Below are 18,881 nucleotides of genomic sequence, written 5' to 3' on the forward strand. Positions count from 1 at the left end.
ACGTGGTACTTTTGTATAGATGAAGTGATCGTTTGTAGTCAGAGAGTGAGGCCGGTGAAGGGGCTTTGCGCCATTTTCTTTCTTTTTGGCGAAGTAGTTGTTTGAGCTTTCGTAGTTCATCGTTAAACCAGGGTTGTCGTTTGGATGCATTGGAAGACCTTATTTTGGTTGTCAGTGGGCAGAGAGTGTTTGCAATAGATTTTGTTAATGTGGACCAGGATTGGAGGGCAGAGTTGGGTGTAGAGACATCAATGAGTGGTAGATCAGAGGTTAGAAGTTTGCTGAGGTGTTCTGAGGAGCAAGGTTTTCTGTATTGGAAAGAGGGTCTTGAGTTGAGGTTGGAGTCTGATCGAGGTATAGAAAAGCTGGTGGAGATTAGAGAGTGATCTGACCATGGGACTTTTTTACAATTTGGTTGTTTTGTAAGAGAAATACTGGCATTTGTAAAGAGGAGATCGAGCGTGTGACCTGCTTTGTGAGTGGGTTTGTTAATTTGTTGATTAAAACCCATAGCTGACAGTGCGGTGAGGAAGGCTTCACAGTTTGTTGAGAGGGGGACTTTGTCAACATGTAAGTTGAAGTCGCCCAGGATTATAGCCGGGGAGTCAAGATTAAGATGTAAAGTTATGATTTCAATGATAGGTGAGGGGTCTGACTCTAGTAAGCCTGGAGGTGCATAGACCAGAAGGATCTGTAGATGTTCTGACTTGAACAATCCTAGTTCTAGTTTGGTAGATGTGTTGATAGGGTGGTGTGTGAACCTTAAAAATGTTTTTGCAGCGAGGAATATACCCCCTCCTCTTTTTTTTTGTCTTGGAATGGAGAAGAAATCATAAGTCTGTGTTGGTAGTTGGTTAATGAGTGTGATATCTGAGGATTTGAGCCATGTTTCTGTTATGGCGCAACAATCTGGGGTTGTGTCCTGCAGTATGTCGTTGAGTAAAAGAGTTTTGTTGGTGAGTGATTGAGCGTTGAATAGGATTATGGTGAATAGGGTGAGACCTAGGAACTGTGTTGTGGGGGAAATTATGATTGGGGTGAGTGATTTGTAGGTGTGTGGGCGGTAGTGCATTGTTGTTGGAGACTGGATGAGTTCTGGTGGGGACTGGATGAGTACTGCTGTAGACTGGATGAGTACTGCTTAAGCCTGGATGTGCTGGAGACTGGATGAGTGCTGCTTAAGCCTGGATGTGCTGGAGACTGGATGAGTGCTGCTGGAGACTGGATGAGTGCTGCTTAAGCCTGGATGTGCTGGAGACTGGATGAGTGCTGCTTAAGCCTGGATGTGCTGGAGACTGGATGAGTACTGCTTAAGCCTGGATGTGCTGGAGACTGGATGAGTGCTGCTTAAGCCTGGATGTGCTGGAGACTGGATGAGTGCTGCTGGAGACTGGATGAGTGCTGCTTAAGCCTGGATGTGCTGGAGACTGGATGAGTGCTGCTTAAGCCTGGATGTGCTGGAGACTGGATGAGTGCTGCTGGAGACTGGATGTGCTGGAGACTGGATGAGTGCTGCTTAAGCCTGGATGTGCTGGAGACTGGATGAGTGCTGCTAGAGATTGAATTGGTGGATGAGTGGTCGCTGTATGAATAGATAGGGGAGAGTAGCGGCTCTGGCTCTGGGACGCTCCAAGGGGCGCGCTAAGGGGCAGGCCCCTTAGGTCGCGCTCCTTCGGGCGCGCGACGCCTCCGAGATGCGCCTGAGTTTAAAGGGGGCAGTAGCCGCCCTCTGATAGGCCTGATGCCTGCTTAGGGGCGCGGCTCACTCACCACGTTGCGTTTTGGTTTCGTTTTCTTTTTATTTATAAATCCTTGCCTCCGGTCTCTCCTGCACGGCTCGAGATGGCTGGTGAGCAGGCTCTTGCCCCGGATGGGCCGCACCGACCGCGCAAGCCTCGGCAGGGAGGAGGAAGCGGTTGGGTGCGGGTGAGCGCCGGTCTGTGGGCCGCCGAAATGGACGCCGCCGAGATGCGCCTGAGTTTAAAGGGGGCAGTAGCCGCCCTCTGATAAGCCTGATGCCTGCTTAGGGGCGCGGCTCACTCACCACGTTGCGTTTTGGTTTCGTTTTCTTTTTATTTATAAATCCTTGCCTCCGGTCTCTCCTGCACGGCTCGAGATGGCTGGTGAGCAGACTCTTGCCCCGGATGGGCCGCGCCGATCGCGCAAGCCTCGGCAGGGAGGAGGAAGCGGTTGGGTGCGGGTGAGCGCCGGTCTGTGGGCCGCCGAAATGTTGTGGCATGGGACCTAAATGTTGATCTTGCACGGCTCATGCACACTCTTTTTTGAGCCCTTGCACTCCTTGCGAACTCAGATACCTTACATGGAAAATACTTTTCCTAGTAGCCATCACGTCTGCTCGCAGGGTAAGTGAGATACAGGCCCTTGTGACCTACTCACCCTATACAAGGTTCCTCCATGACCGGGTGGTTCTCCGCACTCACCCTAAATTCCTTCCTAAGGTGGTAACTGATTTCCATTTAAATTTATTTTATTTATTTAAGGTTTTTATATACCAGCATTGATGAAGCGATCACATCATGCTGGTTTACATATAAACAGGGGTGCAATAAATACATTAAAAACATAAATAACGTGTCGAAGAAAATCAGTTACAATTAACAAGGGCTATTGAACTGGGAGAGGAGGAAATAAAGATAGTTTAGTAGAGACTAAATTATATACAAGGAGAAGAAGTACAGCTGCTGTGTTGGATATGTTGATGGCGAGGCGCATTAAGTTAAGTCCGGGAAAGCTTGCATAAACAGCCAAGTCTTGAGTCTTTTTCTAAAGGTTAGGAGGCAGGGTTCATTTCTGAGATCGGGAGGAATGGAGTTCCATAACGGTGGGCCCGCTGTGGAGAGGGCTCAATCTCTTAAGGTAATGTGACTAGTGGTTTTAGTAGGGGGTACATGGAGGGATCCTCTGTATGCGTCTCTGGTAGGTCTTGTGGAGTTGCGTAAGCGGAGAGGAAATTGTAGATCAATTGTGGTGTGTTGATGGATAATTTTGTATATTAAGGAGATGGATTTGTAGATGATTCTGAAGTGAATTGGTAACCAGTGAAGGTCTTTTAGAATTGGGGAGATATGGTCTCTTTTCCTGGTGTTTGTTAGTAGACGGGCTGCTGCGTTTTGTACCATTTGGAGAGGTTTGGTGTATGAGGAAGGGAGACCAAGTAAAGATAGCGTTACAGTAATCTAACTTTGAGAAAATAATTGCTTGGAGGATCGTTCTGAAATCTTGGGCATGGAAGAGAGGTCTTATCCTTTTTAAAACTTGGAGCTTGTGGAAGCAATCTTTGGTCGTTCTGTTGATGGAGGCTTTGAAGTGCAATCTGTTGTCAATTATCACTCCTAGATCTCTCACTTGAGTGGTTTGTGGGTTGGTTAGCTGAGAGGCGGTGAGATTGCTGTTCTCTGGAGCTATGAGTAGTAGTTCGGTCTTGGAGGAGTTTAGTACTAGATTTAGGCTATTGAGGAGACGTTTGATTTCTTGGTGGCAGGATTCCCAGTAGTCGAGGGTTTTCGAGTATGAGTCTTTGATGGGGATCAGGATCTGGATATCATCTGCGTAGAGAAAGTGTTTTAGGTTGAGGTTGGTAAGGAGTTGGCAAAGTGGTAGAAGGTAGATGTTAAAGAGTGTCGGGGATAGTCTTGCCCACTTTCTTCCCAAGGCCTCACGCTCACCCAGGTGAGCGAGCTCTGCACACCTTGGACTATAAATGTGCGCTTGCATTTTATTTAGACCGCACCGCAGTCCATAGGAAGTCCACCCAACTCTTTATTTCTTTTGATAAAAACAAACTTGGAGTTGCGGTGGGCAAGCAGACACTCTCCAACTGGTTGGCAGACTGCATTGCATTCTGCTACCAGCAAGCAGACCTTCCATTGCAGGGACGAATGAAGGCACACTCTGTCAGTGCCATGGCAAGGTCAGTAGCACACTACCGTTCAGAACCGATAGCCGATATCTGCAGGGCTGCGACATGGAGCTCTCGCCACACCTTCGCAACTCACTACTGTCTGTACAAGGCTGGACAACAAGCCTCTGTCTTTGGCCAGTCTGTCCTAAGGAATTTATTCCCAGTGTAGAAACCCAACTCATCCTACCTCAACCCGCTGTGAATTTCAGGCTGCCTCATTATTGCCAACAGCACCACAGTTGTTGTGCCGGTTGCACATTTTGAGTGCTGATTGGCCTCTTTTCTTATGAGTCAGCCTGTAGCTTGCTATTCACCCATATGTGAGGACTACCATCCTGCTTATCCTGGGAGAAAGCAGGGTTGCTTACTTGTAACAGGTGTTCTCCCAGGACAGCAGGATGTAGCCTTCACAAAACCCACCTGCCACCCTGCAAAGTTGGGTTCGTTACAGTTTTCTTATTTTATTTTTCGCTCGTACTTTTGCTACAAATGAGACTGAAGGAGGATCCCTGGTGACTACAGGGTTAGTGGCATGCTGGGCATGCTCAGTGTGCCAGTCAAAGTTCTAGAAACTTTGACAAAAGTATTCCATCTGATGATGTCACACATATGTGAGGACTAACATCCTGCTGTCCTGGGAAAACACCTGTTACAGGTAAGCAACTCTGCTTTGTAAATACAGTCACATCAGTGATACAAGGTCCTTGTTTCTATATCACGAACCACATTTTCTGTTATGAGTGTGTACCACTGATGTGACTGTATTTACAATAAAAGTATTTCATGAATATGTATTGACCAGTGAATTGTTTGCCGCACATTAACTATGTTGTATTTTCATATAAATGTTCACATTTTTTCTTCATTTTTCCTATCAAGATTTATGGGCAGCAAATGGCATGTCATGCTTATTTGCAACTAAAATTGGTTAGGCAGTTGAAGCCTTTTTTGGACTACAATGCCTGGAAGATGTGGTGGCATCCTTTATTATGAGAAATTTGGATTATTATAATAATTTGTTTGTTGCCATTCAAAACAGTGTTGCTTGATTGGGTGGTGTGTGGGGAAAAATTGATATGAAAAAGCTTTACCATTGTTATCTTCATTGCACTGGGTGCCAAAAGTGGAAAGAATAAAATTTAAAATGCTGATAGTTGTGTTTTGTCATATACAAAGTAATGGTCTAAAGTATTTGTTTGATAATTTGGAGTGGTATATGCCAGGCCAACCCTTGCGATCATCACAGGGGCAACAGCTGGCAGTTTCTAAAATATTTAAGTTTAAACTGAAAAGTTATGCTGCGTGGGCTTTTTCTAATGAAGCGCCGCAATTATGGATAAACCTCCAATTAGAACTAGGGCAGAACTGAAGTACTTACAGTTTTGAAAGCAAGTTAAGATCCTGCTGTTTTCATGTTAATGCTGAAGCGGGACTTTTTATGTAACTGCTCTCCAAGTGATAGCTGTTAAGAAAAATTTTATAGAATAAAGGTAACCAAACAGGTTATGTCAAAATAAATAGGGAAAAACTGTGTCCAAAGAAAAACACGTACTATGTGAAATTGCCATATATTTATTTATTTAAAACATGTTCTGTTCGGCTTAATCCTATTAGTTCAAAACAGATTTATAACTATACAATCATAAATATGCCAGATACTAAACTGTTAAAAACAAAGTACAGTATATGAAGCAAGAAAACAGACTTTTACACTTCCCCAGTAACAATCAGTAGTCTTCAATATTCTCCCCTACCCTATGCAGTCTAAAAAAAAAAAAAAAATCTGCCTTCAACAACTTTCTAAATCTCAGATAATCTTGCTCTTGTCGCAGTTTTAATGGAAATGTATTCCACATATTTGGAGCTACAATTGAGAATGCCCTTGATCTTGTTCCACTGAGCCGATACTCCTGCAAAGGAGTGATTAATAAATCCTGGGTGGCAGAACATAATGTCCAAGTAAGCCCATAATTACTAAGCAAAAATCTTTCATGAGTAATCCAGGCAGGAATCTTAGGCCATGATGATGACATACTTGAACATCAAAGTAGCTAGTTGTGTTAGCTGATTCAGGAGTTTGCACAAGCTTCCTGTGGCACCTAAAATTTTTTTATGAATCAGACTTTTTATAAATAGAGCCTTTTTAGTTTTAGGTTCACTACGTTTACAGTATTAGACATCTGCCCTAAAAATATCGCCCCATAGCAAATTGTAGTGTTTGGAACGAATACATGGCAGCATATAACCTCTACTTTGAATAATCAAAATGAATAAACAATAACATATTTAAAATAAACTGTATTTGCTTTGTTTTTTTTTTCTATTTGTTTTTTTCTGTAGGCGTGGGAAGCCCCTTTACATGTGTAAAGAGAGATACAAAGTGCTAGAGCAGCAATGGGTGTCGCATACCTTCGATCACATCAATAAAAGATGGGGGCCACATTACAATGGATTGTAACTCATCCGCTTCATCATCGCACCATATCACCGCATGTACTATGAATGCAACTTAACCAACAATAAGCTTTAAATAATGGGAGGGTGTGTGTGTGTATCGTGGGGGGTTTAGAGGGAGGGAAGCACAGAGGGGAATTGAGAAAAGCTCCATCATGGGAGATGGGAGGGAGAGAGCAGCAGAGAACAGAATTCATGCCATTGTGAAGCCTTTCAGTAATTAGGTGCTATTGATGCCACATCATTGTTACAATGATTTTAAAATCCCTTTTTTTTCACAATAAGACAAAATAAAATCATTTAGAAGTCTTGTTGGAAATAAAAAGTCTAGTTGTTGATCTGAAGCACAAATTGTACTTTTAAGTATTTAGAGATATTACATGTCAGGGACAGGAATCAATTTTCCTTCATCATGTGTGTGAGTGAACTTTGTGTTCATTTGTTGTTTAACACTAGTGACATCTGTTAATCATATCAAATATACTTTTTCTTGTTTGCTTTTAATTGTGTTGATTTGAGATATTTTGCTATCTCTGTATATGTAATTATAAGAGTAAGACACATGGTTGTTTCTGTGAGATAATGTATAGTAACAGATGGTTTAAATGTAGAATTTTAAAATATCTATATTTCTCTTCTTGAGGGATCTATTGAAATCCGTCAGGCTTTGCTGAACACCCAGTTCATTCTCAGGAATTTCATATGCTCTCAGTAAGTGAATGAGTGACATAGCTGTAAAATAATTAGTATTGCTGCTGTTAATGTTGTAATACAGTTCATATCTTTGGGGGAGGGAGTGTCTTCAGAATAACTTTCCCAAAACCATTAGTTACAGTACTAATAAAAGTAACATGTAATGTACACATACTGAATTTATAAGAAACACAAGATAGCAGATCCTAATTACAACCATGCATGCCTGCATTTCATTACCAACCAGATGTGTGTTTCAGAGTGATTGGACTGGAAATGTACAGGCTGTCCTTTAAATGAAACATAATTTTGGATCTTTCCTGTCAACTCAAAAGGTTTGTGTCTATTGTATTTGTGCAGTGTAATCACTGCTGTTTCTGCTCAATTTCCTAAAAAGAAAAAAAGTTCAACAGAGGTGGTTTTGGCAAATTAGCAATGCGTCTGCATCCTTCTCAACAAAACAATGCTGAATAAACAGCTTATATATATATATATATATATATATATATATATATATATATATATATATATATATAATATTAAGGGCTTTAAAATCTTGTTTGCATGATTCTATGCACCTCTTTACTGCTTTTATGTGGGTAAGGTAATAAACATTGCTACCATTTTTTCTTAGATTGTATTCAGTTCTCCATAGGGTATTTCATAGTATTCCATACAGACGTTTCTGGTATTTTTGACCTTCATAGCTTGATGTGTGACCTAAAATTTCTAGGTAAAAAAATGCAATGATGAAGTATAAAGCTAAAAAGTAAGATACTTGAGATCTGACTGTTTTTGTGAGCTATTTTTTCAGTGCAAAAGGAAAGGGATAAAGAGAAATTATAAGAAGCTTGAACAAGAGCAAGAATAAGCGAATACTAAAATGGTCCATTGTTACTTAGAAATCTACAATGAAAGAAATTGTACAAGGTTTCTAATAAGCGTTTTATAGCAGTCAGTAAAATTAAGGTACTTGCTGTAAAACTGAAATGAAAATATTTCATTAATTGAATAATCGTGTTTCCAAACTGAGTTGCTATCTTTTTATGTTAATACATTATCTTAAGTTCAGCTTATAATATTGCATTGCTCATGAATGGCAGGTCGTTTTGTACATAAGATTTAGGAGAAAACCAATTCTTTGCAGCTGCAGCATTACAGGGTTAATGTGTTAAAAGACTGAGTATAAAAAATATACTACATTTACAAAGGATAATGTATCCAGAATTTGATTACTGTGTATTATATAAAAAGGAATGTTTTATAGTTGGTCAAACGGATATGGAGCAAAACTACTAGCCTTAACATCAGAATATAGGTAGTTAATCTTGTTGTGGGATAAAGGTTAATTACCAATTGAAAAAAAGCACTTGGTTGAAATTTGTTCGTGAATACATGCATGTGGCTAAAGTACAATTTCAGTCCCCTTCTTCTCCCCTCCCCCAGCCAACTCCCTCAATAACTTTTCTAGGTCCCACTTTGCAGAGTAGTTGATCCATGCAAAATAGTAAAACAGTGTATGTATATTATAAATTTCTCAAATGTACTGTGTGCTATCCTGTATGAATGGTCTTTTAAGTACAGTACATTACTGTAGAAGCTAAATCAACTTTATAATACATCATTAAAGTACAAAACTAAATATCAGCATTGTAAAATATGTTAATAAAAACCTGCTGTCACTTAATGTTTGTGTATTTGTTTGATTTTCTATTTTAAGGGGTTCAAAAATTTAGAGCAAAGGTCCGTAAATTATGGCTCGCAGGCTGGATCCGATCCACTGAGCTCATTTTGCCAGACCAACATGCTTTTTTTTTGGCATGGTTGTATCCAGCCCGCAGAAAGAGTTTTTTTCCGTCTTAATTGCACTATGGGGTCAGAAAAGCTGGCAGCATTGCGCAGACCCTACCAGCTTGAGAAGAAACAGCAGAACCAGTCACTGACAAAAGTTGCTGGCAGGGAGGCCAGGCTTTGCCAGCAGAAGTTGTGGGACCAGGCAGCCGTGAGCAAACTCACTGGCAGGGAAGCCAGGCCCTGCCTGCAGGAGAAGAGGCAGGACCAGCTGTTGATGGACACTGCTAAGCTAGGGTGAGAGAGAGAAGGAAGAAGTGGGGAAAGATTGAATGAGAGGGGTGGGAGGTGAAGGGAATGACTGAGAGGAGTGAGTGAGGGGAGGGCATGAAAGGGAAAGGAGTGAGTGTAGAGGTGAGAGAAGAGGGGGGAGAAGGGAGAGTGACCTGAAAAGGTGGGGAAGGAATTAAAAGGAAAGGGGGAAGGGGTGACTGAGAGGAGTGTGGGAAGGGAGGGAAGGGGAAGGGAGTGAGGGAATGAGCGGAATGAGATGAGTGAGTGGGAAGGGAGGGGAATAAGATGGAGAGGAGGGGTGGGCCAAATACACATACATGCATGCACCTTGGGGGGGGGGGGGCTAATGAAGAGGAAAGGAAAGCCAGAGAGCAGGGTTGCCAGAGATAAGGTAGGATTGCTAATTTCTAAATAACCTAGAAATATTACTGGCACGCCTATCTGCTACACCCCAAGAACCCTGGCCCCACTGTTTCAAAATATTTCAAATCCTCAAAGAGCTAAGACAGACATGCATCCCCCACCCTCCATGTCCCAGCAAACTCCAAGGGGAAACCCAAGTTCTTCTGGCAATTTGAAACTATGTGGCCCTTCCCTTGAAAAGTTTGGGGACCCTGGTTTAGAGTGTTGTATTGTTTTGTTATGTTTTTATATTTATCCAGTACCCTGCTTTGTGAAAGTTTGATTAAAATTGATGACAATTATGTCATCAATGTGATGACATTTATATTGTATCAGTGTGGTTAACACATGTTATAGACTAATGAAATCAGTAATGACAAAATAGGACCGTAAGACCTATCTATTTTGCCCAATTTTGTTTCCTTTCTGTTCACATCCTCACAACTAAGGATCCTTTGTTTACCTTATTCTTTCTTTCTTGAATTTTAGTATAATTCTTCCCTCTTCCATCCCCTACCCACCAAACATATATGGAAACTGTTCCATGCATCCACCACCTTTTCTGTGAAGAAATATTCTCTAATGTTGTTCCTTAATCCTACCCACTTTGATCCTCATATTATGACCTCTTGTTCTAGAAATTCCTTTCCATTAAAAATATTTGCTGCTGGTGCACTATTGGAACCCTTTGAGATATTTGAATGTCTCAATCCTATTCCATCTCTCTTCTAGGCCATAAGGCATACACATTTAGGCTCTTAAGTCTCATTTCATGAATATTTTGGTGTAGACTCTTCTAGATTCTACACTGCATTTATTCCACTCTATATCCTTTCAAAGATATGGCTTCTAGAACTGGACACACTACTTCAGATAAGGTCTCTCACCACTGATTTTACAGTAAAGCATTATCACTTCACTTTTTTTCTACTGGTTATGCCTCGCCATATGCACAGCATAGCATTCCACTGGATTCTCACATGTTTTCCCAGCTTGAGATCACCAGATATGATCACCTCCAGGGCTCATTCTTGATTGGTGCACAGTAATAACTTCACCTCTACCACCATCACCCCCCATCGTGTACTACTCCCTTGGAGTTTTGCACCCTAATTCATTACCTTGCAGTTTTGGCATTGAATCTTAACTGCCAACATCTGACCACTTCTTGGAACTTTCTTAAATTGTTCTTCATTTTAGCCCGGATTTTAAAAGGCCCACATGCATAAAAACCGGGCCTTGCGCGCACCGTGCACATTTTAAAATGGGTATGGTCACGCGCATAAACCCTGGTATGCGAACAAGTGCCGGGCCTCTCTGAAGGGGTGGAGTGGCGGACCAGGACAGCAACATTCTATGCTGTCCCAGGTTAGTGCGTGCCGGCAGCCAGTTGGCATGCGCAGATTATTTCTGCTCCAGAGGAGCATTAAGTAATAAAACAAAAAAGAAAGTAGACAGGAAGGGTTTAGAGCAGTGATGGCTAACCTATGACACGCGTGTCAGAGGTGACACGCCGAGACTTTTTGCTGACATGCGCAGCGTTTCGTGGCTATCGGGAATTTTTTTTTTAATCGGCTGCGCCGAGCCTTTAAAACTAGTTTTTTAGTATCCCCCCACCCTCCGGACCCCTCCACCCCCCCAATGCCCCCGGGCGCAGCAACAGGCAGATAGGGCCGCGGCCCGAAGAAAAAGATCACGTTTAAACACGCTGATGCTCCTCCTCCTTCCTGCCTGTGCGGCCCCGGAAGTAAACGTTGCCGGAGCCACGTGGGCTGGAAGGAGGTGAAGCATCGGCGTGTGCAGAAGAGGAGCAGCGCTTGCGTTTACGGGCTGCCGCGAATCCCAAGTCGCAGCGGCCCAAGAAGAGGAAGAGGCCTGGTAGCAGGGCTGCCGCAGAGCCCATCCTGCGACGACCCGCAAAGAGGAGGCCCAGAGATGAGAGAGAGCCTGAGGGTCTGTAGAGGGTGTGTGTGTGTATGAGATGAGTTGAGAGATTGTGTGTGAGAGTGAGGACCTGAATGTTTGCAGAGACGGCATGTGCTTGAGCAAGACAGCATGTGGGAGTGAGAGAGAGCCTGTGTGTATGAGAGTCAGACAGCATGTGCCAGTGAGAGACTGTGTGTATGAATGATTGTATGAGAGAGAGCATGTGACAGTGAGAGCCTGTGTGTGTGTGTGAGAGAGAAATGCATGTGAGAATGAGAACCTGTGTGTTTGAGGGAAGAAGATAGAGAGAAAAGAAACAGAAAAAAAGACAATATAAAAGGAATTGGCAAAAAAAATAAGAGTGGGAAGGTGGGAAAAAAAAGCCTGTGACCAACCAATTAGAAAATGAAGATCAGACAGCAAAGGTAAAAAACAAAATAAATTACTTTTTAGTGATTGGCACATGTAATCTTTGGGAATGTGCAAGAATAGCACTTTCTCTATGCAGATCTCACAATGTACAAGATCAGCATGGAGAAAATGGAAGCCCACGGGGCCTGCACAGAGGAGGGCAGCAGAATGGGCTTCAGTGTCAGTAGCAGCAATCAGCGTCTCCCCAATAGCCATGCGGCAGCAATGACAGTGGCAGCAGAGGAATGAGAGAGGTTCTGAGGTTGCTGGCAAAAGAGGGGGGTCTGCCTTTAGTGTGTGCATGTGAATGAATGGGACTCTGCATGGGGGTGTATGTGTGTGAATGCATAGGTGCCTGCCTGGGGGGGGGGGGTGTGTGTGTGTGTGGGAGCCAGTGAGTGTGAGAGCATGAGTGTGTATGAGAAAATCCAGGGAAGTAAGAGTTTGGGGGAGGTGGAGGGGGAGAGAGTGTTTTAATTGAAGATTTAGCCAATGAAATTCAGCAACCAAAAAGTCACTAAGCAGGTAAGGTAAAGAATTATTTGTTTTTGCTTTATTAATAAATACAGAACATATATTAAAATTATAACTTTTTGTTATTAATATTAGAGCTACAAATAACACAAAATTATGGATTTTTCTAGAAGTGACACATCACCCGAGTTATGCTCGGTTTTTTTATGAATTTTGACACACTGAGCGCAAAAGGCCATCACTGGTTTAGAGGGTGGGGAGGAAGTTTAGGTAGGGGGGGGTAGGGAACTGGGGAGGCCTGATTGCGTCGCTGCGCATATTAATCGAAAATTTGCCCCCCCCCCCCGCACGCATCACCCGTACATGCCAGCACGCGCATATAAAAACGGCGCATCCATGTGTGTGTGCCAGGAACTGTGCACACATGGACGGCCACGCGCTCTTTTTAAAATTTAATCCTTTGGGCCGGATTTTAAAAGCTCTATGCGTGTAAATCCAGTGGTTTTAAAATCTATCCCTTTGTGTACTCCATCAGAAATGTCCACTTTATTGCAGATCTTCATGTCAACCACAAAAACACATACCTTTCCTACTGATCTGCAATAACACTCTCAAAAATATTGAACAGAGCTGATACTAGATCTAATCTCTGAGGCACCACTAGTAAACCCTTTTTTTAGATGTTTACTAATTGTATCCACTTCCTGTTTTTAGGATTAAAGTGTGTTAAGTGCCACTAAAAAACCAGGTATAATTTATTATGCTTTCCATGAGTTGCCCTGCACAAAGGATACATAGAGCTATTTGTAGACTGAATGCCCCATTTTCTTTCTGTATTAGATCATCCTCCAGAAAACTGTCATATAGGGAATCTCTCTCCAATATGACTGTAAAGAAGTGTGCGTTAGATCCTCCTCAAAGGTTCAGGACCAGACATTTAGCCTGGTCCACCTTAAGACAAGCCCATAAGGGAATTCTGGTTGCTGGGCATTTCCCCTTGGATGAGGGATAAGAAGGCAAGCACCAGAGAGTAGAGCAGGCCCCAGACAAGAGTAGAAGAAAGCAAGAGTTGTACTAAAACGATTTATTTGTAAACTGCTGCATTTCTGTTTTCAGCAGTGATGAGGTAAACAAGCTTCTGTTTAATTTGCTTTTTTTTTTTTTAATGCATTATCCCAGGACAAGCAGGATGCTAGTCCTCACATATGGGTGACATCAGTAATGGAGCCCTATACGGAAAAACTTCTGTCAAAGTTTCTAGAAACTTTTGACTGGCATAGTGTGCCTACTGAGCATGCTCAGCATGCCATGATATTCCTGGCCTCAGGGGTCTCCCTTCAGTCTTCTTTTTTCCACGGAACCATTAGCCTCGCGGGTATTAGGAGTCCTCTGAGGTAAATTTTACCTCATAAAAAAGTTTGTAAAAACTTAGGAAAAACCTTAGAACCGAAGGGGTCTCCCGTGTATAACATCGCGGTAAGTTTTTCTATCCGTTTTGCCGGTTCCGTACCATCTTTTTGGCCTTCAAGTCGTCGACGGCTGTCTGACTTAACTATGGCCTCGGGTTTCAAAAAATGCCCGATCTGCTGCCGTAATATGTCCATTACAGACCCGCACTTAGAATGTGTGATCTGTCTTGGGGAAAAGCACGATGTGTTAACTTGTATAAAGTGTGCCGAAATAACGCCAAAAGGGAGAAAACTCCGGATGGAGAAAATGGAGCACTTGTTCCATTTGCAATTGATGCCTTCGATGTCAACATCCACACAATCGTCTCCGGCTGGAGCGATTTGCAAAGTCGTGCTAAAAAAGCGAGCACCCGATGAGGCAGGAGATAGGGCATCACCAACCCCATCTACGTCTTCGTTAAGGTCGGTATCGATCATCGAAAAGACCGCCGAAAGTAAGCAAAAACATTGACATCGGAGGCCACACGATCCGGACATCGACCCGATACCCGGTGATCCATCGAGGGTTCCTGGGTCGCAACCTAAGAAACCTCGGAGAGACGACGCATCACCGAGGCCTTCTAAGCTGAGGCGATCCCACCAATATCGGTGCTGGGAACCGTACTTCCTCAGGGCCCTGGGGAAGTACCGGAATCGCCTTCACTGCCTCCCCCCATAGCTGTTCTGGTCTCACCAGCTATGCGAGCGGAACTGGACGACTATATCCGCCAGGCAGTACAGGATGTGCTCCTCGGTGCGATGCCAACTCAGCCATCGAGGCCATCACCATCGCCAAAACCATCGACACCACCGATGCCGTCAACGCCGGTTCCCATGAACTTGCCGATACCGTCGACATCACCGATTCCACCGATGCCAGTTCCCATAAACCTGCCGATACCGTCAATGCCATCGCCGATACCACTAGCGCCACCGCCCTCGATGCCATCAATGCCAATGCCTGATTTGTCTGTCTTTGCACCGATTTTGGCAAAACTAGACACTATTATCTGTGCCATTCCGATAATATCTCCAGAACCAACAATACCACCACCCACTGGAGAGGATATTCCAAGGGAACTTCCACCTTCAGAGCCAATCCCCGGTCCATCGAGGATTACACGCCCTCATCCACCAATATCACCATTACTTCCATCTAAACTGTTGGAACATCCATCGAGGCCAAGGGAGTATACACCTTCTACACCACTTCATCCTCATACACCGGACACCTGGCAGGATACAGATACGGACTCATCCTCAGAGGAAGTCCTCTCTGAACCATCACCTCCAGAAGAGAGAAGACGTTCTCCTCCGGAGGACCTCTCATTCTCCAATTTTGTATAGGAGATAGCAGACACCATCCCTTTCCAATTACACACTGAGGATGATTCCAGACAAAAGATACTAGAAGTGCTGCAATTTGTGGACCCACCCAAGGAAGTTTTGGCAGTTCCAGTCCATGAAGGTCCTGGTAGAGTTATTGCACAGGTTATGGGAACATCCCTGCTCCATACCTCCAGTCAACAAAAGAATGGATGCAACATACTTGGTCCAACACATCCCAGGGTTTCAAAAGACTCAATTACCTCACCAATCAGTGGTAGTTGAGTCAGCGCAGAAAAAATCAAAAAGAGTAAAAACTCACTCTTCAACCCCACCAGGCAAAGATAATAGGTTCCTAGACAACCTTGGTAGAAAAATGTTTCAAGGTTCTATGTTGGTATCCAGGATTGCTGCCTACCAATTGTATATGATTCAATACCAGTGAAACCTATGGAAACAAGTACAGAAACTCTCTGAGGATCTCCCCCAGCAACTTCAAGAATCCTTTTCAACCATAATTCATAAAGGCCTAGAAGCAGGCAAACATGAGGTTCGTGCGACGTACGACTCATTTGAAACTGCATCCAGGATGTCGGCCACTGGTATCAGTGCTCACCGATGGGCCTGGCTTAAGGCATCTGACCTAAGCCCCGAAATACAAGACAAACTAGCAGATCTCCCTTGTGTAGGGGAGAACTTATTTGGCAATAAAGTTAAAGAAGCAGTTTCTCTGTTGAAAGAACATTCAGAAACTCTAAAACAATTGTCATCTATACCTAAAAATTCTCAATCATCAAAGAGACTCCCAAGGAAAGAGACTAAGCGTCCTTACTACAGGCCGAGAAGATATTGTCCTCCTCCTACACGTGGGCGTTCATCTAGACCACCTCAACGGTCACAACCTAGACAGTCAAGAACAACCAGACCACAACCCCTCCATAGACAGCATCCACATCGGGGTTTTGAAGTGATTCCAGGGACAGCAGCCTCTCTACCAATCCGGCACCACACATACCAGTGGGTGGTCGGATCACATTCTTCCATCACATGGTCATTCATAACCACAGACCAGTGGGTACTTTCCATCACATCTCAGGGGTACCACTTGGATATTCTCACTATACCAAACAACACTCCTCCCACTTCGTTTTGGACAATAAAAGACCAATCCACAACTCTACAAACAGAATTATCCACCCTTCTGAGAGCCAGGGCCGTGGAACCAGTTCCCCGGCCTCAGCAGGGCAGAGGATTCTACTCCCATTATTTCCTCATTCCAAAGAAAACCGGAGGCCTACGTCCAATCCTAGACCTCAGAAATCTCAACAAATTTCTGAGAAAAGAAAAATTCAGGATGGTTTCTCTAGGCACCATGTTACCTCTATTTCAAAAGGGAGATTGGCTCTGTTCTCTGGATCTTCAAGACGCTTACGCTCACATTCCCATATTCCCTCCTCATCGCAAGTATCTACGATTCCTCATGGGTACTCAGCATTTCCAATACAGGGTACTACCATTCGGCCTTGCCTCAGCACCTAGAGTGTTCACAAAGTGTCTAGCAGTGGCAGCGGCTCACTTGCACAAGCAGGGCGTGCACGTGTTTCACTATCTAGACGATTGGCTCATCAGGAGTCAAACACAGCAAGGAGCTCTCAATTCTCTCCAGCTCACAATAAATCTTTTCCATTCCTTGGGATTCCTCATCAACTACCAGAAATCCCACTTCACACCGTCTCACAGGTTACAGTTCATCGGAGCAGAGTTAAACATTATAACAGCAAAAGCCTTCCTACCAAAGGACCGTGCACAGACTCTAGCCTCGTTAACCGGCTCTCTTCGAGCATGCACACAAATAACAGCACATCTATGTCTCACCCTCTTGGGTCACATGGCCTCCACAGTTCTCGTCACTCCTATAGCCAAATTAGCTATGAGACTCACTCAATGGACGCTCAAAAGTCAATGGATACAAGCCATTCAACCAATGTCTTTCCCTATCCGAGTAACTCAAGAACTACACTCCTCGCTCCTCTGGTGGACAAACATGGACAACTTGCTCAAGGGCCTACCTTTCCAACAACCAATTGTCAAGTGACATTAACTACAGATGCATCCACCTCAGGCTGGGGAGCAGCATTGGCCATCTACAGACCCAAGGTACTTGGACGAAACTCGAAGCAACTTTTCAGATAAACTTCCTAGAGCTTCGAGCTATACGTTATGTGCTACATGCGTTCAAGGACTGCCTTTCGCACAAGACTGTTCTCATACAAACAGACAACACAGTTGCCATGTGGTACATCAACAAACAGGGAGGTACAGGCTCGTATCTCCTTTGTCAAGAAGCTGCACAGATTTGGGACTGGGCCCTAACACACTCAATGTTTCTCCGGGCCACTTATCTGGCAGGCATTCACAACGTAGTGGCAGATCGCCTCAGTCGTCACGTCCAACCTCACAAGTGGTCTCTCGACCCCCTAGTAACGACAAAGATATTTCATCGTTGGGGACAACCAACCATAGACCTCTTTGCGTCTCATCTGAATCACAAAGTGGACAAATTCTGTTCTCTACACAAACAGAAAAACCAGCCAGCCAAGGACGCCTTTGCTCGCCCTTTGAAATCAGGCCTTCTATACGTGTATCCTCCGATACCGCTCATAACCAAAACTCTAGTGAAGCTACAACAGGACAAGGGCTCCATGATCCTCATAGCCCCATATTGGCCTCGACAAGTATGGTTTCCCACACTTCTAGACCTCTCAGTCAGGGATCCAATTCGTCTGGGAGTAGCCCCCACTCTCATAACTCAAGATCAGGGGCGGTTGCGCCATCCCAACCTTCAATCCCTATCCTTAACAGCATGGATGTTGAAAGCTTGATTTTACAACCACTCAATCTTTCATCCAATGTATCTCAAGTGCTTTTAGCTTCACGTAAACCTTCAACACGAAAGAACTACTCTTCGAAATGGAAAAGGTTTACTTTGTGGTGCAGGCAAGAGTATTGATCCTTTCTCCAGCTCTACAACTTCCCTATTAAGAACATAAGAACATAAGAAATTGCCATGCTGGGTCAGACCAAGGGTCCATCAAGCCCAGCATCCTGTTTCCAACAGAGGCCAAAACCAGGCCACAAGAACCTGGCAATTACCCAAACACTAAGAAGATCCCATGCTACTGATGCAATCAATAGCAGTGACTATTCCCTAAGTAAAATTGATTAATAGCCATTAATGGACTTCTCCTCCAAGAAATTATCAAACCTTTTTTGAACCCAGCTACACTAACTGCACTAATCACATCCTCTGGCAACAAATTCCAGAGCTTTATTGTGCGTTGAGTGAAAAAGAATTTTCTCCGATTAGTCTTAAATGTGCTACTTGCTAACTTCATGGAATGTCCCCTAGTCCTTCTATTATTCGAAAGTGAAAGTAACCGAGTCACATCTACTCGTTCAAGACCTCTCATGATCTTAAAGACCTCTATCATATCCCCCCTCAGTCGTCTCTTCTCCAAGCTGAACAGCCCTAACCTCTTCAGCCTTTCCTCATAGGGAAGCTGTTCCATCCCCTTTATCATTTTGGTTGCCCTTCTCTGTACCTTCTCCATCGCAACTATATCTTTTTTGAAATGCGGCGACCAGAATTGTACACAGTATTCAAGGTGTGGTCTCACCATGGAGCGATATAGAGGCATTATGACATTTTCCGATCTATTAACCATTCCCTTCCTAATAAT

The 18,881-nt window shown here is 43.7% G+C and overlaps 1 protein-coding gene across 8 annotated transcripts in view; it reads left to right on the forward strand.

Annotated features, from left to right (window-relative positions):
- The window catches only part of UBR3 (ubiquitin protein ligase E3 component n-recognin 3), a 672,099-nt gene extending 663,343 nt beyond the window's left edge, over positions 1–8,756 (forward strand). For all 8 annotated transcript variants that reach the window (XM_029605729.1, XM_029605732.1, XM_029605733.1 and 5 more), the window contains one exon: positions 6,263–8,756. In XM_029605729.1, coding sequence (XP_029461589.1) covers positions 6,263–6,380 — 118 coding nt within the window. In that variant the 3' untranslated portion in view covers positions 6,381–8,756. The remainder of the gene's footprint in view (positions 1–6,262) is intronic.
- The last annotated feature ends 10,125 nt before the right edge of the window (positions 8,757–18,881 follow it).

This window comes from Rhinatrema bivittatum, chromosome 6 (assembly GCF_901001135.1).
Source record: "Rhinatrema bivittatum chromosome 6, aRhiBiv1.1, whole genome shotgun sequence".
Classification (NCBI taxonomy): domain Eukaryota; kingdom Metazoa; phylum Chordata; class Amphibia; order Gymnophiona; family Rhinatrematidae; genus Rhinatrema; species Rhinatrema bivittatum.